Here is a 25,581-nt window from a genome sequence, read left to right as displayed (position 1 = left end):
AAAAGGGAAAGCAACCTTTTATTTTATCTTGGATCACAGCAATTATGAGCCAGAACCTTTTGAAGTGCACACGATAATGCCGGTTGCTGAACTCTTGGCATGTTCTCTGTAGCATCAACACAAATTCTTTAGCATAGGAAAAATGCAATGCACGGTTTAAATTCCTCGGTTCTGCTTATTGGCAACACTCATGTCAGACTCCCACTTACACTTAGGCTTCCCTAAAGAAAACACAAACCTTTTTTTCCCCCCACCAGTATCGAGTTTAAGAGGCAGGATTATCTCTATTTACAGAATAGTTATTCTAAATAGGTATCAGTGTTTTAATATGTTTCAGAGCACTTCAAAGCTTGTAATACTTTCATATTGAACTGTACATAATTAGATTAGTTGATCCTATATTAATTTTTTTTTCACTGTAGGATACTAAATCTGAACTCCCTCATTAATTGTGAGAAATTTAGCATTAGCTGTTAAATCCTATGTGAAACACAGGCTGCTACATAAAAACTACTGTTTAAATTGGAATTAACTTAATTATTTTTCTTTGCACTTGATATTTCCTTCACTGTAATATTCATGAAAGCATGTGACAGATTTGTAAATTTAACTGTTAGTCTCAGATTTCCAGACCCTTTAATCAGTATTTATTTGTCTGTAGAAACAGTACTAGCAAGTTAATGATTTGCTAATTTGAAAAATGCTCATGTGGCTTCCTATGTTAACTGATTTGTGCATTTTTAAAGAAATGGTATGAAATCAATTATTGTTAAAAAGCAATTAAGGTGAAGATCTTATTCCTTAGTTTCTCAGCAATTTCGGTGTCAAGGATATTCTGGAGTTACTAAGACCTGGGAAAATAACTAATATATTTTAGCTGTCTCTTTTCAGGTTTATTAATGATTGTTTTAACAGTTGCAGTTAATCTTACTAGAAATTTTAAATGACAGTGTTTTCAGATTTTGAGTTGAAGTCAGTAATATTTTCATCTAAGTGCAGAAACTGTGGCGAAAGCTGTGTTTGCATATGAGATGGTAGTAAGAGGCCATTATTAGGAAAAGGCATTTAACATAAATCAGTGCATTTATTCATTGCAATTTTAAGTAATTCAAAGTATTTTGTTGAGCTATATGCTGTACTTTGTGTCTAATATGAAAAGAAACATAATTATTTTAGGTTTTTAGTTTGAAATGTAAAATGTTACTAAGGTATTATCCATCCATTTAACAAACCTTTTAGGTTTAGAATACTTTTCACATGAGCTTCTCTAAACACTTTCTGAAAGGTAAAACTGGGCAAAATTTTAAACTGTCTAACAGCAATACAGCTTTGAACAAACAGCAAAAGGACTCATTTAGCAGAATTTGAAATGGATTTAAAATTTATTCTCATATATGTAGAAAGCATCTTCTGCTTGCAAGGAATGAGGTCATGTAAGCATGATGAGCTCTCTCCTTTAAAGGCTTGCTTGTAAGCTTCAGGTTGCTCATGGGAGTAAGAGTTTAAAGAATTGAACTCATAGAATCAGCATGAAAATACCAATAAAAACACTATTTTCTTATGGCTCGAGAAAATTATATTGTTTGACAAGTCTAAATGTATCGAATGATGCCATATAACTTAACCCTGACCTTGTCTTGGCATCAAGGAGTACTTTTCCCCAGCGTTTTGGGTCCAGATCCCCAATCCTATGCTTTTTAGAGTACTTCTGTTGACTGCAGGTGATTAATTTGTTACTGTTCTAGGCAGGTGTGATGCACTTCAAGGACTGTTCTGAGCTTGATTTTTTTTTTTTTTTTTTTTTTTTTTTTGGTCACTGAGCACCAATGTTTTCTCTTTGTCTCCTTCTCTTGTCTCGCAGAAGAATGTCTTCCAAGCAGGCTACCTCTCCATTTGCATGTGCAGCTGATGGGGAGGAAACAATGACCCAGGACGTAGCACCACGAGACAAGGAGGAGGTCGGCAGCAGCGAGCAGCACGCGGCCCCTCACCTGCCTCTGCACAATGTCATGCACAACAAACCTCACGCCGAGGAGCTGCCCTCGACCCTGGTCACCACCATGCAGCAGGACCCCGAGTGGGACGGAGTGATCTCAGCCCAACACAGAATGGTGAGTCTGGCCATCCCCACGGGGCCTTTCCAGATTTGGCGCTGTGAGAGATGCCTCGCTGCCCTTTGGGAAGGCGTGTGCAGGTGTAAAGCTTTTTAAATGCTAAAGCGTCGGCAGTAGATCAACATCGTATGGTGTAATTGTAAATTAGAATTGTATAATTTACTTAAGTATACAGGTCTGTTTGAATGAGGTCATTTGATGAGTTCACCTTCTGAAAGGAAATGCATCTATTTATCATGTTTTCATTCATACCTTGATTTATGTCATAACCTTTCTAGCCCATATATCCAAGCATTAATTTCTGACAGGGGGATGTAGCTCACAACTGTTTGTCATCTGCAAAGTGTTGTGCTGAAGGAAGAAACTTTAATGAATTTTTTTTTACTTGCCTTTCAGAAATAGGACCTACCAAATCTAGAATATTACATCTTTACACAGCAACAAAGAAACTGGCATTTTAGGTGACACAAACATCCTACTTTGCTTTTAGGAAATTACAACTTTTTGTGGAGGGGAAAGGTGTTTATGAGTAGCTAGATCACCACTTATACACAGGTGACATTGGAAATGATCAGAATTATTATCTCTATTCTCTTCAGCAGCCTAAATATAATTTATTTAGTGGTTGTAGCTCTGTCTCTGAATCCCCAAAACTCTGCAATAAATGGGCAGGCTGAATGAAGGCTGAATGGCCAGAGCATCTTAGTCAATTTATTTTTCTTGCACGTGTTCCTCAGAAACAGAATTAAGGTATGTGGAGCAGCCAGGTGTTCTGTAAATTTAGAACATCATAATTCCAGACTCTCTGGAAAGTGACTTTCAAAAGCCTTAAATTCAGACAGTTAGCTAAAAAAGAATAATTTGCATTTTCATAAAATTTCTCAATTTCTATTAAGTATCTCTGATCAGATTTTTTTTTCAGCAAATCTTTCTTTTTTTCCTGTACAAATCAGCAGATTTTAATAATGTTAAGCACAATCGCAGAATTTTTTTTAGCACCACTAACAATAATGGATTAATTTCAAATTTGACTAGATACAATCATTCTGATGCATTCTCTCAACAGAGATACCAGAGTTCTTTGTGCACACTATCATGTCTGGATTTAGTTAAATAATAGCAGTACAATAAGTTTTATTTTGTTAATCTAGTGTTGGGTTTTTTTCTCCTAAAATCCAATTGCTTCAAGAGATCAAACCAAACCAGAAAAATGCTATCTAATCTGTAATGCACAATTTAACCCAGTGCAGAACTTTCTGTCAGGTCTAAAATATTCTCAGGCATTTGGATGACTGCTATGAAGAAAACAAAACTTCCACCGCAAAATCACTTCCAAGAAAAATGATTATAGATTAGTGATTTGGAAAGGTAGATTTTAAGTTGTCTTTATGGCTTACATTCAGAATTTTGGAGTGTGAGTCAGTCTTTTGCCCAAGTTATGCACTAAAATAATTTAAACTTCTGTGTTATCAGGAGGACAAGCTGCATTCAGACTAGAAAGGACTGATCCAGTTTGTTGATGGAAAAAGTTAATCTGTGAATTCATCAGCTACTTCTCCATTCATTCAGAGAAGCAGGTGCACTCTTGGAATTTTGATATTAGGACACCAGTATCATAGATAAAATTACTCTGTGTCCTAGAGAGAAAGGAACTCCTAGATTCCAGCAGTCCTTCCATGCATTTTTTTTTCTTTTTTTTTTTTTTTTTTTTTTTTTTTTTTTTTTTTTTTTTTTTTGGTTCGGCCTGTTCCTTGGACCTGGCGTGAGGTGACATGGTTGGCCCTTGTACAGTGTGATCATTTGTGCTCACATTGCTCTGGAGGGGGTTGCAGTCCCAGTGGCAAAGAGCAATCTCTGTTTCCTTTCCTCGTGCTGCACTGTCATGTCAACACTCGCTGTACCTCTGGACAGGCACGAATCACTGCACAGCCTCTCATGTTTCAGAACAGGTGCATAAACTTTGCTTGAGGGACTTAGCACTCTGCTTCTCCTATCTCCTTTTTCCAGTAAATATTCCATGTAGATGAATGTCCTGAAAATCATTAGCAGTTTCCACAAGTCCCTAGGCTTAAATCTGGTGGTGGATATATGTCAGACTTATTTCACAAGCTCTCAGCTAAACCAAATGGATCTTTCTTTCTTCCCAGCTCAGAGCTGGGTCCAATTTACAAGGCTTGGCTTACAGTGAAGACTAAGACATGTATTTTGGTTGCAATTAAAAGAGCTCTAAATGTACAGAGCAAGGTCCAAGTGTATTGACAGTTAGGTGACTTAGCTTGTGAGATCACAACAGTGATGTGGGGAAATTTTTTTTTTCTCCAGGAGAGACTCTCTCTTAAGTACCTTGTTCTATTTTTATGATTTTTTTCCCCTCACTTAAATATGTTCTTTATGAGCAAACATTTAAGCCTATATTCATTGCAGAGAGTTTCTCTGAAGTATCTCAGTCAAGCAGGCATTCATATTGTTAAGAAAGAATTTAGAGAGGCCTGCAACTATCCTGATGAAAACATGTTCATACTCCTTAGAGGGAGGAGAGACGTTTCTTTCCAGAAAGACAGATTCCAGAAGGTGGGTTGGGCAATTCTGAGATAGGTGCTGTGGCAGTGGCCACTTTTTTACTTAATAAACCCAAATTCCCAGAAGGTAAGCACTTTCTGACCTTTCCCAGACGGATCCTTTAGAAGCAGATTTGAAGAAGCACCTGTTCATAGCATTTACTTTGAAAGTAAAGACAGTAGTGCTGTCATTAAAATGCATCAATAATGTGTGTTGTCTGCTTAAAAGATAGTAAATTCAAAGAATGCTGTGTCGACATATGGGGAGGAAAAATTTCTCTTTTATCTGGTATCTAATTAAGAGCACAATCCTGCATCCTTTCTGTCCTTAAAACTACTAAGGAGTTCACTGGAATTTGAAAGAGCACACAGTATGCATCATAATTTGCTACGAGGGCTGTACAGATCTCAAGTTTAGAAAAGATACCATAGGAGGGCAATTTTAGTGAAAAAAAATTGCATTTCTACCCAACATTTATGGCATGCAGCACTTTTTGTAATGTAAGATACCTTTAAACTACATTGTTCATTATCAGAAAAAAAACCACACTGGCTAGAAATGTTTTCAAACTTTCACTCCCTTTTGATATCAGGCATTGCTTTCCACTGAGTCCTTTGTGTATTCTGAATGTCTGGAAGCCAAAATATTTTGTTTTAACTCCTACTCTATAGTATTTCCCAGCTGTGTACTTACATGGTGTAATAAAAGGATTTAACAAATGGGAAATAGCAGCTGCATTTGGAAATTCCCTTTGTGCTCCCTTTTCATTTGACAGATTCAGCAATGTGTAACAACTGTAACGTCAGACCTGTAATGACTTATACTGCCAGTATCATTTCACCAGCCAATTTGATATTACAGTGGGGGGAAGATAAAGCAACCCAAAGATTTCTGTAAATTCATATTACTGAGCTGAAAAGATTATACTTATCTTTCTAACTGCAACTTAGTGTAAAAACACCTGGATCTCAGGGTATTTATTGCTGATTGTAGCACTACTAGAAAATGAAACCTATTTCAGGCTAAGGCCATATCTATTAGTTGTGGTAAACTGTAGGGAAGAGGGCAAAGTGGTACTAAGGTAGTGGTGAAAGTATTGTGCCTTGTCCAGTGAGACAGTGAGAAGCAGGCAAGAAAATAGTAAAATTTTTAGGTTGCATCCAAAATCTGTCTCTGATAAGGCAACAGAGAGGTTGAGTGGGGAAGGCCAAAAATATTTAATTTTGCTAAATTTATTAGTAATTGAGTTGTTGTATCCCAGTTAGTGGCCAGCATGCAGAGAAATGGAAAATATTAATGTGTTTGCTCACTGGGGAACCAGGAATGGCCCCCATCTTCATAGAGAATCCCACATGACCCATGAGGTAAATTACAAAAATTTTTTTCTTTATTTTTGCTGTGAAGTATCAGGAGAAAGCAGGGCCAACAAGAAAATACAAATTTAGATGGACAAGTGAGTGTACCTTCTTTGAGGAATGGGGTGGTGTATTCCCATGCTATTAAGGCTACAGCTGGGACTCACGAATAATAAATTTTAGTAGTTTTAATCTAAAGAAATTTGGACCCTTTGTCCAAAATGCACAACTTCTCATCTGCTCCCAACAGTAGATAACCCACAGAGAGGTAAGTTCTCTTCTCAGCCCCGGTCCTGGTGTAACAAGCAGGGTTGTGAGGAGCTCACAGGCCCTGTGGGCATCACTTGTAGGTGGTCACTGCACCCTTTCCTTTTCCCCCCTGCCCATGACCCCAGGGCAGCTGGCAGTGGGAGTCAGTGAGGCGGTGTGTGCCTGCTCTGGATGAGGGCAGGCACGTCTCTTTTGCTCTGCTGTTGTTTGGATGGGAGGGACTCTCACAGGGAACCCCTGCAGCAAACCCACTCTCAACGATGGGTGTTATTTCCCTGGGACCGAGGGAAACCAAACACAGACACACACACACAAATTAAATGAATTGTCTCCAAATATATGCTGTGTTTCCCTGTACATTTTGTAACATCATTCAGAGATCCCTTGGGTTTAGAAACTAACTGTATCTCATTGGATTTTATCTTAAATGGCAGCATTGACAGATATTTCATAATTATGTCAAGACTCTCTATCTTTTGTTGACTTCTTGCCAAAGGAGTGAAAGGCTTCCTACCTTTCCACTGTGGCTGCATGTACATCTCAGCAGTACTGAGAGCAGATTTATGTATGCAGCAGAGAAATTGAAGATCTTTTCATATCACATGTATTTGTTCATTTAAAAATAATTTTAAATCACCAAGTATCTCATTTTACTTTATGTAGCTTTAACAAAGCTACTGCCATCAGAAAGGCAGAAATAGGTGGTATCCTAAAGCTCTTGATATTTTGGTGCTTCTGTCTCTACATAAAACAGGCACAATCCTGCTGCTCCCCCCCACCTCCTGCTCCATGTTATTAACTTCTCATGTTGAAGGTTCTTCCCTTTAAGGAAAATAAACTCAGGTGTTTAGGGAAGATCATTGAAAAACATTTACACATGCTAAACACTGTGAATTTGTTGTTATATAAATTCATGGCTTCAAATTCTTGAAAGTTATAGATACAATTACATGTTTTGAAATTTTATTTTTGGTTCCTTTATGGGCTGAATATGAACATATAAAATGCATCAAACATAAATGCCCTAAACTCTGGCAATTCTGTTTCTGCTAAATTGCTCATGCAGCTGTTATTTACATGTACAAATCTGAGTTTTGTGATCATCGAAAGCAATTCTACTCTGCTTGTGATATTATTTCTGCATGCCAGGTAGTGCATTAGAATTTTTATCTAACTAAAGAGATAAATACCTAGATACATAATTGCATGGGTACGAAGTTTTGGCTGAAATTAAAGGGTGTGTAAAAGCTGAGGATATGGTTTTTTATATTTCCATAAAATAAACATCTATGAGAAATATATTGCAGAAAAGATAGAATTAATTATTTTTTAAGCATGTTGTTCTGATTCAGAAGGCATTCAGGTATGTGCTTAACTTTACTTTATTAGGACTACCAGCAGCTATAATGTTAAGCACATGTCTAAATGTTTGAAATATCAAGGACTTTGTTTTATTATCTTTAGCATAAAAAGATGTTAACATTTCATATTAAAAACAATAAAAAACTTGCCTAGAAGTGTAAGGGATAATGTGTTTATTGGAGGTGGTTAAATATAAAATTGAACTTTATTTGAAGAAGAATCAAATAATTGTTCTTGTTGGCATGCTTGTTTTATTTGTTTTATTTTCATTTTGACATTGCACAATTTTTCTTTTCCAAATGCACAGTCTATTTTAAACCTTTCCCTATATTCTAGGGTGAATTGTGTTTAAACAGAATTAATCATCACCTGAGTTCTTCGCAAAAGACTTGTGGTTTATGTTCATCTAAATCTGTAGTAATTTTATTCCTTTCTCCTATTTTAACATTTCCTATTTTTATGAAGCAATTTCTGAAAACTTTTTAATTCACTTCTGTATATTGACATGAATTTTTTCAAAAGTAGAAGCATTAACACATTCTAAATTGTTAATTTTTTTTTTCCTTGGGCAAAAAGGAATCAGGTATGCATGCTGATTAACACACTCCAGTCATTAACATGTGATTATGTGGGCTGCATATTGAGCACCTGCCAAAAGATAAAATCCAGCACTTTACTACATCTGTGCAAGGACTTTTTGCATTTCTTTTGTACTTTGACAGCTCAAGAAAAAACAGACTTTGGTATCTTTGTTCAGCATAATAAAACTGTGTACATAAAATATCTTCATGGAGGAAGGAAAGATACTACATATATTTGTTTTAATCTTTGAGGCCATGAAAAACCTAGGGACTGAGACTTACACAGCACCAAGTGTAATATGAATCTCCTAATGTACTGTATCACTGACATTCATATACAGTTTACAACATTCCTGCATGTTTATAAGGATTATCTGTTCTGGGATTCAGCCAATGTTATTGTAATTCACGGCAATTTTATGTGATACCTTTATGTCTCATAAATTTCTTGTTTTTATTTCAATCTTCCAAATGTTTCATCAGTGTTTACCTTAAAGAAATACAAGTACTCTGTGCAGCAGGCTGGTTTCCTGCATGCATTCCTCTGCAAAAGCTGAAAGGGGGACATAAAGCATGTACTGCATGTCATGGAACTATATACAGAGGAGGATTTTCATGTGCATTCGATATTGCTAAGAACATAAAGACAAATTTTATTTTTATATTTACAACAGATCTACTTATAAGCTGGACAATTAATATGACCTAATAGGGGGAAGTTGGATATATACAAAGTGGTCTGGAATATCCAAGCCACACAATCCTTGTTTTATTTGGCAACTTCTGATAAGCATGCATCACAAAATACGTGTCTTTATTTACCCGAGAGGTAAACAATGCTGATCAGCTGGGACTGATCACAATGCTTCTTTAGTTTCAGTTTAGATGAAAATGTAAGTCTAAATAATCATTTTGTAAATGGCTGTCCATTACTTTTTCCTTAATAAGAGCATTTAACCAAAGTGCAGGGCATAAAGTCGCAATATTGTTGTGATTTATTTCCAAATGTAAACACAGGGAGTTAGGACAGATGGTATTTGGATAATTAAGGAAATCCTTAGCATCTAACTCTTACAAAAGCACATGGGTTTATGAGTATCATTTGTGGGTGAGTTGGTTGCCATATAGAGGTGCTCTGTCATTGTATTTAAAAATTTTGGGGTGTTTTTCTGTTGTGGAATGGAGCAAAGTGCCTGTCAACATGTTTCCAATCGCTACTCATTTGTAAAGATAATGGTTTGAATCACAAAGCTGAAAAATTGTAACCTTCTGAAATCTCTGTACCCAGTGTTGGTTCACCTGGTTTTCTCCAACACCTGAATAGGAGGGGATTGCTGCAATTAAGCAATATAATATAAAATATAATATATTTTACACACAACAAAATATCCCTGCCCATGCCTTCCAAACAGACAGGTTTTGCAGTGGCCTCTTTATAAGACCATACTTAGATTATATGTGCTTGATTATTATGACATCTCGTTTTGAAACATTTGGTCTGAAGTTATTTTCTTTTTTTAATTTTTTTTTTAAATTCTAAATTTAACATAATATTTCTTGGCTTAGAGCTTACTGTTGTGTTGATTCTTCTTGAGGTTTTTAGACTTGTGTAGAAGATGGAATGCAAACCCTTTAGAGATTGTGTTCAGCCTATACTTCAACAGTGAAATCAGTATAAGTTTTATCAGGGTAAATGCTGAGTAAAAGACTTGAAGCTTTATTTCATTACTTGCCATTTGCCCTCCCACTAGCATAATTTGCTGAGACTTAACAAATTATGTTCTCTCAATAGCTCATAGCAGTCATTCTCAAGCCTTGGATTTAAATAAATCTTTCTTAATAAAACTTTTGTGTTTTTTTCTTAATCAGATGAGAATTGGAAATGATCACTTAGATTTTTAATTTATTTTAATTCTATTTAATTAAATTCCTCAAAATGGGAAACCATATTTAATGTAGTGATTGGAAATGATTTTGTAAACATTTGCTTTCATTATATGTTAACTCCAGACTAGTTCCAAGTGCCAGCATGCCTCTAGTACTTGGAATCAAAACCACTCTGGATATCCAACTTTCCTGGGGTGTTTACATGTGTCCCATTCAATGCAGAGACAGATAAATATCCCTTTATAACAGAAAAGCCTCATCCACATGGAAATAAGCAATTCAGCTAACACATTTTATGTTAGTAATATTTGCTTTCTACTTCTTGGCCATTCATCCTGTGATTTCAGTTGAACTCTTGCAGAAACAGTTTTCTCTCTGGCTATTAAGTGGGATTGCAGTCGTCAACTTTCAATCAAAGTTGATCACAGTTATTATCAAATTGCTAACTAACACTGTGACCTTGATTTCTTGCAGCCCTCAGTTTCATTTCACAAGGTTTCCTCTTTTCTCACCTTCAGAGAGCTCCAGAGGATCCCCCCTCCCGACGCAAAACGTAAATGCTGCCATTAAAATCCGCAGCCCTGCGCACTTCCCCCCGTTCAGGACTCCTGACAAGAGAGTCCAGCTCACCAGGCTGTTGGTCTGTCCTTAACCCTTAGGAGGACACCAAACAGAGATCTTTTCCCAAGCCAGATTTCCATTCATGATTGTGGTGTCCCGAAATTGAGATGTTGCATCTCAGCCCCTAAATACAGCCCCCTGTATTTTGTACTTTGGCTGTTTGGTGGAAGGAGAAAGAATAGTGAATTGTCTTTTTAGCCTGTAATCTCTCACCAACAGAACTATAATTTTGTGTCTGATTGCTCCATTTTGGAAGTGAAAAGACTTCAGAGAAGGTGACCAAGTTGGCTCATGATTCAGCTTGCAGGTATTTCTATAGATATTGGCTTCCCAATATAATATAAAAAATACTGGGTCAGCCATCAATACCTTTATTTTTGTCATTTTCAGCAGTACTCTCATTTATCCTGTTAAAACCAGTGGGAGCACTGATGGAAAATGAGCTACTTAAATTTTTTCAATCTAAATACAAAAGAAAAATTTTTTACACTAACAAGAAAATTATTATTATTTGCTCAATCCCTTTTCAGTGGAAACATCTAAGAGCCTATAAGGCTTTTCCTTTCTTTATACAGAAACCATCAGCTATCTTTTTGAAGAATATAACCCATGTAACTTGTGAAATTTAGTGAATGCACTTGCTATAGATTAATTTTCTCAGAGTAAGAGGCCTGCTGAACTATCTTTACATATTATCTTAATGTAACAGTTTTAAAGGAATTACTGTGGTGTGTGAAGAAAATACCATGTGTGTAGTCACAGAGTCCCTGTTTTTATTTTTGCCAAGTTGTTTGTAATTATTCAGAATTGTTCCTGCCATTCCCAAAGCTTGAGCCTTTCACAGCAACTCTAAAAGAAGTGGCCAGCAGGTCACTTGTTTACACCAGGCAGCCTGGAAAGCTGGTAAGACTAAGGAAAATGTTGACCACAAACATTCCAAGAAAATTTGAGGTTGGTTAAAGTATATTGTCCCTCCAGCATGAAAAAGTCCCAGGACAGACCTAGGAAAGCTTTTCCCATGTTGTGCTGGAGCTCTTCATGTTGTTTTCCAATTGACATGCAATAAAGGGGGAGGTTTTATAAAAAGTAAAGTATGATTTCATGCAGGGGCTGTCTATCCCTGAATGAGTCATTCCATAGTATTTCAGTGTCCATACCTTGCTACTTTGGGTTTTCTGTATTTTGTGCATCTATTTATTTTTCTCAATTTTTTACCCTTTGAACTTAATCCTTAAATTTATAGTGCCTATATATGGGTATTTAAGCTGTTATAATAACAGAGAATTTTGTAAAAACACTAACTACAGTGGGTTGAATGATCAGTAATGAAATTTGGGCTGTGCTAATGAGCTGGCAAGAAAATGTAGACAGGAAAAATGCCATTTATTTACCTTGATATGAAACCCCAGCGTTTCAAAAATAGACTCAATTTTGCCCCTGCTGAATAGTAAGCAGCTGAAATAGTGGTCCAAAACTGAGTTTTTCTCTTCAGGGCAGTAAGATTTTCTGGCTTAGTCATCTCTGCAACTAAGCATCTTTGCAACTTTAAGCATTTTTACCTGACACAGACAAAGATTAAGATAGAAAATCATTGTTTGTGTTTAAGCTTTCAGATCTGTTCTTTTTTTTGTTTAATAAGCTGTCTTCAAGTTTTATGGTTTGCCGATTTTTAGAGACCAGTCTGGAAAGGCCACTATTGTGGTGGACGGATATCCCTGTGCAGTCCCTTTATGCATTCTGCCACAGGCATAAACAGTTTTACAATTATCCAGTATTGTTGTGTAAGTGGGAGGGTAGTTTTATAAATCCAACAAAACCAGAGTGGGATCCTGAAGAAGAATGCCCTGTGTTAAACATTTTATCCCTAGACTAAATGTTTGCTATTTATCTGATTGTATTTTCCATATTTCTCCCCACCTTAACTGGAAATCAGTGAAATCGGTGAGAGTAGCACACCATGAAAAGTGTACCTTTCAAAGGGAAATGTCATGTGTTGAAGACATTATTTCAAGTTTAGACTTAAAGTACCATTTTTACACAAATACATGAATTTTAAACTTGACAACCCAGGGATATGTCCCTTGTCTAGTGTATTATGGAGCCACTGGATCAATTTGGGCACCAGATTGTGTCCACATGCATTAAATGGATATTCACATTAGTCGTATTAATTATTAATTTTCTTATTTTTTTCTGTGATGCTGAGAAAAGTTGACTTGTATAGAAAATTTTCTTCAGTGCTGATGGATTTCTCATTTGGATTTTGCAAAGTGAAAACATTTGGGTTTATCTTGGCTAGGTACTTTACTTGCATTTACTTCCTCTTTCATGATCTTGGAAAATACATGAAAAAAAAACCCTAAATAGCATCCTTTCTTTTCTCTCTTCAGATCAAACAAAGAGGGAATTCCTCATTCTGTAAAAGGTGGCTTCAAAAAACTCATTAAGGATAAGAGATGTTTTTTTATTAAATTGTTCCATATTCATGTTCAAAAGGACCAGGTTCTCCTTTCCTAACCATGAATTCGTGGGCTTGTTCTAATTTAGGAAGCATGGTGGTTCTTTTCCATCTGAGCTCCAGACTTTCTAGGGAAAGTGCTTTATGCATTAGAGCAAGAGGACCAAGAAACCATTTGCAGAGGTGATATCCCTCTTGTTTCAGACAGCACACACAATCCACTAGACTTTTCAGAGGATACCTGGATGTATTAGGAGGGTCTCTGTCTGCTGCTTATGAGTGTCAATGCAAATTAATTTTTGATAGCCAGGTCTGCATCTGATGTATGCGATACTTGCACTTTTGGTCTTGCAGTGGGTGAGGTGCTAGGACAAGCCTGACATGCCACAACAAGTGGTCTGCAAAAGGTTGTAAGGTCCATCATGGAAATTAAAATCCTTGATAAATTTACTACATTTAATTCATTTTCAAGAAGCTGAATACTGCAGTAGCAACTTCCCGTCATGTACAGTTGAATTAATTTTGTAGAGTAAAAAATAACAGGAATATTTCCCTTGCCCCCTTGTGTTTGGGTCTGTCTGGTTAGCCATTAATGTGAGGTCGATAAAACCTGCTCTAAGTGCCCCAGGCCTAAATAGAACCAGAAATATTACAAATGTGTTTTCTGTTTTATTTTTATTCTACATTTTAATTATCCACAAAACTGGCAAAATAGAATAGTTCATTAATTGGACAAGCCCTCATACTTGCAAAGGCAGTCATTCTGCCTCGCTTCCATAAATCTGCTTCACTTGTGTGGAGTTTAAACTTGTCACATCTCCATTATGGATATTGCAGTCTTTTGGAGAAGAAAAGGAAGGGTGAATGTGCTGCCTGATGGAGGCAGGACTAGGAGAGTCTTTCCTTACAGCAAAGGAACGTTATGCTGGACCATGTATGCATCCAGACGGGGAACAGGAGAGGTTATCAGGAGGAAGAACATTCCATTATTCCTACTTACTCCACAGATTTGCCTTATCTTCTTGTTTCTGGCCCAAACAATAGATTTAGTATTCCTTGCTGAGAGCATGAAACCCCTGCATTGAGCCTGATGGATGTGCTTCATGTACTGTAAGAGGATGTTGGTCTCTTGAGAAAAAACACCTCTAAAATTACTAAGTTGTTCTTATGCTGTCGTCCTAGGTGAAAGTGTTGAAGTATGTAGTATTAATTCTTCATTGAGGAAAGGGATTATAGAAAGTCAGGCTTTACATCTGAAAAATATTAAAGATGCTCTTTCCATCTCCATTGTAAGAAAAATTCAAAGCAGTTTTTCTTAGAAAGAGTTAAATATATGAAACGCCTTCCATTTTGGAGGCAGCTAAATAAGTTAATCTCTGTACCTGGTCTAAGATACTGTTCTCTGTGATTGATTCTTCAGTGAATACAAATTGATGGAGTGAAAAATTAGTTAATGTTTATTTGCTAAAAATACAAAGATAAAATTTTTGTTCCATGTCACCTCTCTCTCTGTGCCTGTGAAACCTCTGTCACTCCTACTGTGTTGATGAGGGGCTGCTACCAGTGGGATGAGATATAGTGTCTTCTGATTTCCTGTCTTAGAGAATAAATACATTTGCAGCATCCCTAGCAAATGCTGCCTCCTTCTCCAGTGCTGGTGGCAGTGCTGTGCTGGTCACAGACCGCTGTGCTTGAGGATGATGTGTCACCACCTCCTCCTGCACAGTCCCCAGCCCCGAGTCACCCAGCTTGCTCCTCGCTGGTCTTGTTCCTCCTGTTACATTGCACAGCTACTTAATCTGCTCCAGACTGAGGCAAAGATTTGTGTCTTGTGGTGTAGCTGATAGTTAATGCTTTCTAGCCTTTCTTCAGTGCTCTGAAGATTGGTATTTTCAGCTCATAATGTAGCAGGAGTATTATTGTTATGGGGAACACTGTGCGTTGTGAGAATGTTTCTTGACAAGACTATTAATTAGCATCTTAATATTTAAATCTATTGCCACTGTAATTGCTCTTAAATCTTAAACAAAGTATGTTTCATGGAATCTAATATACACACTGACATTTCTAGGCATACCATAAAGAAACATTAAAAAATCAATAGCTTTTTGCCCAAAATATTTAACACTCCTAGCCTGTAATTATTAAAAATTAAAATAGAAGAGTAATTTTGGAAAGGAAAGTGTGTGAGAAATTCTTGTGGCTGAGTTTTTGAGGACAAATCCAAGAACAACTTCTCTTTTTAGCTGAAATTGTGAAAACAGAGATGCAGTGAATGTTGCAAGCATGACTGGGAGAATGACAAGTCTGAGCCAGAGAAGTTCAGGAAGGGCTTCACTGTTGGGTGATATCACAAAATTGAGGAGAGCTGTCATTACTCATTGCTTTTTGATACCTTTTTTTAAAATATTTTTTGCTCAAATAAGCATTATCTATTGATAAGGGAGATGGATGCTTTTTACTTCTATGTTTTTGACTGTATAACACCTGATACATGTGGTCTTGGTACCTGTGTATTGGCATACCTTGTGTTGCCATAACTTCATTTCCTTGCTCATTCTTGCCTATGTTGGCCTGAAAATAAGATCTCCTTTGTTTATTAGAAGCATTGTAACATTCACTCTTTAAGAAAATTTTAAGTTTAATTTAAAGGGCAGTGAATGTGCATGGATACATGCCATTAACCTTACTTAATTGTGAAGTAGATTCTTTCCTCCTTCATCATTGTTGGCCTAACACTTTCTCTAGCTTTAAAGTTATGCTGTTTTCCATTAGCTGAGGATTTATCCAGGAATAATTTGTCCTTGCTTGTACTTTCTTCCTTACAGCTATGTATATTGTCCTTACTTAAGGAACTAAAGAAAACTGTAAAAGCCTAACACATCCATTGTTAAAAAGTGTTGAAATGCCTTTTTACTGACGAGGGGCATCCTTGATGAAGATGACCTCAGGCATGAAGTATGAATGTTAGAAACATGGAGAGCACTGGACTTGGGGACAAAAGTGCCTATGTAAAGCACTGAAACAAAAAAATTAAAATAATAACACTCAGTTTATAAACTGAAGGATAGATGTGGGTTTGTTGTTATTGCAAATAATGCTATCAGCTTTTGCCTGCCTGAGATCCTTCTGCAACGAGAGAAGAGCTCATGTTTTGACTTTGCTTTGTTTCTTTGCAGGAGTCAGAGAGTAATAAGTTATGTTCCCTATATTCCTTCCGAAATACCTCTACCTCACCAAACAAGCCCGACGAAGGAGGTCGCGACCGCAGCGAGCTAATGACCAGTGTTAACTTCGGGACGCCCGAGCGCCGCAAGGGAAGCCTAGCAGATGTGGTGGACACACTGAAGCAGAAGAAACTAGAAGAAATGACCAGGACTGAGCAAGAAGGTATGTGCTGGATAAGATTGATGCAGTTTCCCCACCCCCCAGTCCGTTAGTTTTTATGGCATAAAGGATGTGTTGGGTATCGAGGGCCGTAAAACTGCACAATTGGCAAAGGCTAGGATAAAGTTATTCACAGGTCTCCATGGCAATGGTAGTTTGAGATCCGTTAGGGATTTTAGACAAATATGCCAGTTTTTAAAAACTTTTAAAGCTGTCTTGGTTGTGAGTCAAAGCAAGAATGTTGGATTTGGTGAAAACTCAACTCTTACTTGAAAGGTTATGATGAATTCTTAACTGGCTGTGGACTTGTGAGGGATATTCTTCAGTTGTATTTGTTCTCTTTCTTTTAAAAGACAAATGTTTATTTTTAACAATAAGAATGAATAAAACATGAGCTGGATTGTTTTGCCTTAAAAATTCTCATCTTTCATCACTTTAATAATCCAGCATCTGTAACTAGGAGGATGGGAAACATTTTAAGTGTAAAAGTACATAGTTCTGACCTATATAGCTAGAATTACAGGGGAAGAAATATCTTTTTTTTTTCTCCAGTCTCTTCAGATATTGTTACAAGTATTAAAACAGAGATAAAAATGAGGACAAATGTTTGAGTGCTAAGGCAGTTTATGTAGACAGTCCTTATTCAGATACTTTCATTGACTTTGCAAAGATTTTGGGCCATGGTAGGAAACAAACAGGATTGGAGAGTGAGTTTATCAGTGTATGTGTGCACACAGGGGCCATCGTGACAATTTCTGCCATTGGTAAGTAGAATGAAGGCTTACTTGGTTCTGCAACAATACCTTTTAATCTGTGAGCTCATACATGAGTTTGAATCAGTGAAGTTGTGAGAGCAGGAGGCTCTGAAATAGAAAAACAGGTGCGGAGGCATCTGTGTGGATTCTCTTAGATATTTTCCCAGTTCAGTTTTGTGGCATTAAAAATAACCCAGGAAGAATATTTATAATGTAGTAGAGCCAAAAGACAGTAGATTCTTTTCTTCTTTTTTTCTTTGAAATAGGAATGAGCTCAGAATTATTTTACCTCCTCAATTTCATTATATGGTCACAGTGCACTTCAAACATTGCACTTTAAGTTGCCTTGGCCTCATGTAGCAATGCATATTTCAATTAAAATTGAAACTGATACAATAATATATTTAAATATGGGATAAAATCATGTAGTGATGGAAGTAGGCTTCCAAATTTCTTGGCATAATTGTTAAATGCCAGTGTGTTCTATAGGTGTCCTTTCTGAAGCTGGTGAAACATCTCTAAAGAGAGAGTGTCCCAGATTCTTTACTACCATCTGTCTGTTTTCAGCTGTAAAGATCACTCTTTTAAAAATTGCTTTCTTAGATTTGGTGGCTAGGCTAGGAAAACTATTTTAAAGATTACTTTGGCAAAGTTGTTTTCTGCAGTCGGTAGCAGTCGTTCGACACCCCATGCTAATCAAAGGTCTTGGCTCGTACTTTGCTGCGGGAGTGCTCGAGTTGCTGTTGATTATATTGACACCACAGCTAAGGCTTTTCCAGGAGTGTACTGGATGGTGTGCTAATAAAAATGTGCATCAAAAAGTTTAAACATAGTATCTGTCTGTAGGGATTTGAGCGTTTCATAGCTTTTTTTTGTATGGGTTCTCGAGAATTTTCTGCGCTTCCCCTGTACTGGTATACACTGGTTGTTCTAAGAGTGCAGAGCAGAGAGATCCCTCTGTCTGAGTCAGAGCCTTCCACACGATGTGTTCTCATCAGCTGAAATAAAGGTCGTTTTTCATCCATAAAATAATCTTGCCTTTTATGGACCACATTATAATGGAAAGCTATTCTAAAGTCTGCCTGCAAGTTCAAAGGTATTTGACCGTATCTTTGTGTTTAGATTAGGTTTAGATTAGACATTAGGAGACAATTCTTTGCTGTGAGGGTGGTGAGACTCTGGCACAGGTTGCCCAGAGAAGCTGTGGACACCCCTCCCTGGAAGTGTTTAAGGTCAGGTTGGATGGAGCTCTGAGCAGCCTGGTCTGATGCAAAGTGTCTCTGCCTCATCACTGGGGCTGGAATTAGGTATCTTTAAGATCTCCTCCAAGCCAGGCCATTCTGTGGTAACTTTATAGTTCTTCATTAAGTTATTTTCCATTCATCCACCAGTTTCTGCAGGGAAAAAAGTTACTTATGCTTTACAGAAAATAATTAATGAACATCTGACTGGTACCATTTAAACTAATGCAGAAAAATAATTAATAGAAAGATTGGAAATTCTTCAGGATGTTACACTTAGGAAGTTCAGTGTTTCTAAACTTCTGTGTAGGCCAGGAATATCAAAATTTTTAGAACAGATTTGAATACCCAATTCAGTATTCAGAAGTTTCTCTGAATTTAAAAGAAGTACTCTCCGTACTTGTTTGATTAAAATAAAATGAAATGTTAAAAATAATTACTATTTTAAGATTGAACTTTGTTTTAGCTTTGTGCAGTCAGTTGGAGAAATGAGGTCTGAGATTATGAAATTGTTTTGCCATCTTACAGTGTCTTTAGAACAACCTAATAATAGCCTGATCACACACTTACCATACATGATGCTCTTTAACATCTATCCTTTGAAATATGTTTCTATGCAGTTCTTTTCTTAAAATAGTATGCAACCAACGCAATTGAGGAGCTCTTTGTGTACTAAGTCCTGCCGTGGCACAAAATTGCTTACCCAAATGGAAAAATACCTGCTGTTTTTTTTTAAAAATAGAGAGAATAACATAATGGGCTTAATGAATGAAATGGAGAAAAGATGTGTTTTTACTGTATATTGTGGTGCGGGGGTTTTAGTCCAGCATATCTCCTTTAAAAGAGTGTAATAGTTCATGTTAGCCTCATTTATAGGGATGACCTTGACCACTGATGTAGCTGTGGGATTTGGGCTAACACACAGTCATATGTCAGGTTAATTGTAGAGTTAAGTGTGGAGTAAAGAACTCAAGAATTCCAGTCACAGATCTAACCCCCATGCCAACACAGCAAAAAGTCTCTTTTAATATTGTTATAGAGTAACTTTCTGGTCCATCTATATCATCTGAATTTGAGAAATACAGGTTTTTGGGGTCAAACACTTAAATACTTTGTGCCACGCACTCAGATATTAGGTGTCTGCTATGCTTGTATATACTCCTTGTTGTCTTTGTTGTACCTCATAACACTGGAAAAGAAATATATACTGGGAGACTTTATCGTGTCTGAATAGATATATTTAATCAGAGTCCTTTGGCTCCTGAAAATAAGTTGTCTAATGAGAATTTCATCTGAGCAGCTGTGACTGAGGAGGTCAACAGGCATTGCCTAAGAGAATATGGCCCAGCTGGTTAAATCTGGTTGTTGTAGTGATTTAAATGGTCAAGTGCTGCTTGTAATCCAGGACCGTCTGTTGGTAAAGGGAAGAGTGAGTGCTTCAGCATAATGTACAGCTGTTTTAATCTCTCTTTAATAATAGTGCTTCAGCCAGTGTCATGTCTTGTGCATGGTGTGGGAACATGGCTGTCTCACACAGCAATATACTTTAGGTATGTTTTTAGCTTTATTTGTAGTCTGAACACAGATTACCAACATTACAGGATAAAAACCATATTTTTTGACTTTGTGGTCCAGTATTTGCAGTTTTTGTACAGTAAGGCGGTCCTGTGTCTTAATTTGTAATGATTTGCAAATGAGAAAACTGATGAGAAAATTGAAAAAGAAAAGAATGCTGCAAATATTTGGAGTTAATTTGAGTATGTAAAGACTTTGCTGACATGTGTTCTCATAAGATAGAAGAGGTCAGAAATGAACAGGTGTCTAATTTAATCAACAACATTAGACTCTAGGGCCTCTTGGATAACTTGGGTATATTCATCTTAGTTATTCTATGAGTTGAAGGATTGTTTTACTGGCCTTTTCTTTGGAAGTATCCTACAGTACAATCAAGTATTAAGGCTCTTCACAGCTCAAAATGAAGAATTTCTGTTAGACAGTATGGTCTAACTGCTTCTCTCCTTTTCTATCCCCTTCAAGTAAAACACTTTTCGAATATTGCTTATGTTACTTTTGTGAGGCAGATTTACAGCCTGGGCTGCCCAAATTCTATGCTGAGAATTGGCTCCCAGACAACTATCCTACTGTAGCTCATCATAAGCCTCTCGGAGCAATAATTAGTAGTACACATCTTGTCTGTAGCGAGGAGAGCAGATTTCTCCCTTTCAGATCTGGAATGCTAGGTTGGCAGGTCAGCTGGCACTTCTGAGCTGGAAACTGGGCATGTCATTTCTGCTAAGTGCTAAGCCCTCATTACTCAGGGCCTGGATTCCTAATTCACTTTTGACCTTGATTCAGAGCAATGTATACAGTATCATTTTTCAACCAAGCTCAGTTCACAATTCTAGCACGAGCTTTTTATGAAGTGCCTCCCATTCTTGTTTCCTCCTTGAAGACCATAGTTGAACATTCAGAGATCAAAGATTTCTAGGTATGCATGGTGGAATAATGAACATCTATATGAAGAGTAGTATATTCATAAATTTCCATCTATTCTCTGTCATGTGCACCTGTTTGTACTTTCTCTCTATGGGGGGATATATGGGTGGATATTTAAATTAAAAATTAAGGGTTCACATGTATTATTAATTCTGTATGCAGTAGGAAAAATCTTACTCTGTAGAGGTGGTTTTTCTGATTTTTTGTTATTTTTTTTCTCCAGCTTCATGAGTTAATAATAACTGAACACTTTATGTTATACTGACTTAAAATAGATTAACAATTCTCCTATAAAGCTTTCTATCATTCTAATAATTATATTGGAATATAATATAAGTATATTGCAGTATTGCGCACACAAATCCATAAATTTCCTGCTTATTCATTGGGAAGTAAAGAAACTTAAACTTTCACATACCATGTTTTATAAGTGGACATTGGCAAACAATTTGGGTTGCCATTGTTTTATTTGTTTATTTATTAGTTCTGATTGTTTCGGTTCTTTTTTATCAATCTGCCTACATTACATTGTATTAAATGAATGGAGAGTTTCCATTTTATTTTTGTGGCTTTGTTTTAAGCCTGCCACACCTGAGAACAGAGAGAGTTCAGACATGAGCACTTGTTTTCTAGTATAGTTTTAAGCACAACCTTTGAGGACCTTACATGTCAGGAGTTTTCTGTGGTGGATCAGTCCTAGAGGTGAACTGCTGACCATTTGTGGTCTGTGAATATTTTAAAATGTTTTTAAAGAATTTTTGCACAGATTTAATTCAAGTTATCTGTCTTGTGGTGTGCTGGATACCCACACTTTCCACTGATGAAGGCATGATCCTTGGCTCTCCCAACACACTTGGTGTTTATAGACATCTGCTATTTCTTCTTCCTTTTTTAAATTTTTTTTTTTAATGGACAAAGATATTTTGTTCAAGACTTCAAAAATGTTACTGGGTTTGGTATTAGGATTATCCAAATTAATCAAAAAAATTTCATCAAATAATGAAATTTGCAAATGGTCACAAGCATTTCTTTTTGGATATGAAAAGCTCACCTTCTTCAAATCCTTTCATCACCTTTGAAAAATCCTGCCAGTATCTGCTCTGTGCCATCCTCATCATGGTTCCCTTTTCTTCCTAAAAATCACTTTTAGTAAGAAAATTGAGAATCAGTTATGCGTATGGTTAATTTAATACTTATCTCTTAATTGCTTTTTGTTGGAAGGCGTGTATAGTGGCATGTAAGAAAGGGAATTTTTCTTCTAAACTCCAGACATGCTTCCAAAATAAAAACAAAATGAGGAAATAGCCCAAATGTCCACAAAATAAATAGATGACTCAGACCAAGTTAAAAGAGAGATAGGAAGCACATTTTCCTAAATTGCTGTTTTCTTCCATTATTTACCTCCTTACCATATAATTAAATACATCTTCTTATGTCTCTCTCTCTTTATTTTTTTTTTAATTCCAATTATCTTGGTAAAATCACTTGTTCACTTTTTCATTGCAATACATGATACTGTTTAAAAAAAATTCTTCTATTTATTGACATCTTATGGATCGTAAAATTTCTAATGCTTCTTTTGTTGAAGTCTAAAGTGAATTCCTATGTCTTCATGTGTTAAAGTAATTTTTGGCCTTTTTTGGAACATTACCAGAAAGGAAGGGTTTTCTAGTGTTATTTTCCTGATAACTAAGAGAAGATGAACCCATTTTCCTTCTCTATTTGGTTTTTCTTTCAGAAATTCATTCCATTAATGTACTTTCATTTAATGAAATTTAGAATGCAACATACATTTAAATTTTTTTTTGTAAAGACAGACTGTGTAACTCAGTCTGTAATACTGTGTCTGGCCATTAATATTTTGTCTCATATTTTTATTTTTCATTCTGACTGAAATGTAGGCATTTTTGATTATTCTCTTTCTTATATCCTTTAAATTTTTCAGTATAGTATTTCATGATTAAATGCCATCTCACAATTTTTATTTAAGAAACTGGCACATCTTGCCATCTTTCCACCTCATATTTGTATTTACCTGGCTGCCTGAACTACAGCCTTACCTACTGTTGTAGCATTTGAGAATCTAATCACTGCTCACAGGTTCTGTGTGGATATAGGAATTTTTCAGCACTTTCCAGTATGTCTTATGCTACATTTGAAGACTTCACTTTCCTTGGTTTTCAAATTCTTCCATGGGACACAAATGGGGAACAGCAAAGACTTTTACATGGGTATCATGGAGAATGAATAGGTGGATAGATTACTTGGGCCATCTGCTTTGCTAGGATGTTTTCATGTCCCCTCTTAGTTCTTATTCAGGATCATCAGCAAGGAACTGGTGACTCTGATGGCAGCCTTTTGAGAACCTGTCCTGAAAAAAAACACACTTTGGTTACTGTCAGACATGTACCTTGCTGTAGGATCCATGGAATTTTATGGAGCTTCTGCTTTTCTGGAGGTTCAGTTTTCCAGTGCAGGTTGTTCTCTTTTTGAGGCTTTGAACCTGTGCATCTCTACAAAATTGTTGCTTATGCTGGTAAACAGAGTTGATCCTGATAGGGGAAGAGTCTGAAATTCAGGACTCAGTTCTGAAGATTGGTACATCCATTCTAGCCATGAAAATTCTTTATTTTTAAGGAAGTACTTGCTTTCACTGTTTTGAGATTCTTATATTACATTGAAGAAACATTTTTATTCAACCTAGAATACGTGAGATGGGTGAAATCCTTTCCATTGGAAGAATTGTGCCTTGACCCTGTTCTCATTATCCCTGAACAGGACAGATTATACTGAAAAAGGCTGAAATCTTCTCTTTACCATCATCTGCTGACCATTCCAGTCAGTTCCTCCGCAGACATGTATTTTCCAATGTCTTACCTTCAGGAATCATCTTATTTTTACTTTTTCTTTAATCCCAGTCTAACCCCTCAATTCTGACATTCTCCAGTATTAGATACAATTTAATTTATTTTTTATTGCATGATAAATTGTCCCAATGCTTCCTTCTTATATAATTTTCTGCACTATGTTCCTCTACACTTCTGTCTCCTTTTTAGACATGGTCAGATATCTGCTATATTTGCACTATTTGTATGTTATTAGTATTGTGGAAGCATTATAAAAAAGCATATCTTAAAAGCCAGTCTTTTCCTAGGGGCAGTAAAAAAGGCAAGATCAGTATGAATAGGTACAACTGACAATGAGCTCTGTGGTAGAGAGTATAAGTGAGTAAATAGCTGTAAAAATATGGAGAGTTGTTTCAGTTGCATGATCTTGGCAGCAGAAAAATAAATTCAAACTTCATTGGTTTCTGATGTTCTGTGACACAAACAACGTTATGATCATGCATTAAAATGGCAATTGAAATACATTTTGTAGTCATCAGGTTAATAGTGGGGACTAGACTGTGATACTTTCCTTCCTAAAATTTGCTAATGTAAATAAATATAAGGATTCAAGGGAAAAAATTGGGCTTGAACATGGCTGATCTTGTATGCCATTGTATTTTCCAAGTTCTGGAGGATGAATGGCCTCAGATTTCTTTGGTGATGGACTTTAGTTTAAGTTGTTCTTACTTGCTTTGCCATTCCTGCTGTTTTGCAACAGGGCCTAAAAGTGATTTAAGTGCTTGTGACTGGGGTAATGAATGAAAATATCTTCCCAGCACTGAGAGTATTGCATTAGACTGAATAGTCACCTTACTTGTAAAAGCACTATTAGAGAGGGGCAGCTGTAAGTAAGGATAATGATTTGTGTCCAGTGCTTATTTACTGAAAATTGTAAATGTATTATTTATTGAGAGCTCTCCAGACAGTGCTTGTCAGAATAAAAATGTCAACTCTAAGCAAAATGTTATAATACATAATAAAAATGCTAGGTAAACACTTTGGAGATACAGCTAATTAGATCTGCTTTTCTTAAAGAAATGACAGTAAAAATGCTCTGCAGCATATACATTTTAAATGCTGATATATTCCTTATTTTTCCATACAGTATTTGGTTTAGATACCTTATCATTATTTAAAAATAATTTTGACAACTTTATTTGGTTGCCACAGGAGAGACAGAGGCACTTCATACCTGGCTGCATGAGGCAGCTGCATGCTCAGGCTTTCCTGTTCATCCTGTGGAGAGAGTAACTACTCTCACCTCTGTGCTTCAGTCTGAAACTCCAAGATGCCACTTTGTTTGTGAGGGAAACCTGCCTCCAGTGGAAGCAACAAACAATTGTTAAGATTAGTCTTCAGCCATGCTAATTAACCCTGAACAAATATTCCTAACAGGGAGCCTAAATCCATTCAATGCCAGTGTTGCTTTGGTGTATTATTAAATATGAGTGAGAATTGGAGAGGGAAAAAAAAAGTAGCTATTTTTTTCCTATTTAAAATTAGATAAAATATATTTAATAAAATATTAAAATATTATTATTTAATATTTATTTAATATTTTATTAAAATATATTAAAAATATACTTAATTTTAGTTTAATTTTTATC

The 25,581-nt window shown here is 36.3% G+C and overlaps 1 protein-coding gene across 6 annotated transcripts in view; it reads left to right on the top strand.

Moving 5' to 3' along the window:
- SOX6 (SRY-box transcription factor 6) overlaps positions 1 to 25,581 on the top strand; it is a 257,801-nt gene that overhangs the window by 29,889 nt on the left and 202,331 nt on the right. For all 6 annotated transcript variants that reach the window (XM_058806757.1, XM_058806755.1, XM_058806756.1 and 3 more), the window contains exons 2-3: positions 1,862 to 2,111; positions 16,387 to 16,597. In XM_058806757.1, the coding sequence (XP_058662740.1) occupies positions 1,866 to 2,111; positions 16,387 to 16,597 (457 nt within the window). In that variant the 5' untranslated portion in view covers positions 1,862 to 1,865. The remainder of the gene's footprint in view (positions 1 to 1,861; positions 2,112 to 16,386; positions 16,598 to 25,581) is intronic.

This window comes from Ammospiza caudacuta, chromosome 6, assembly GCF_027887145.1.
Source record: "Ammospiza caudacuta isolate bAmmCau1 chromosome 6, bAmmCau1.pri, whole genome shotgun sequence".
In the NCBI taxonomy this organism is placed as follows: Eukaryota; Metazoa; Chordata; class Aves; order Passeriformes; family Passerellidae; genus Ammospiza; species Ammospiza caudacuta.
Note: the sequence above shows the minus strand (reverse complement) of the source record. Positions and strands in the feature narration are given on the sequence as shown.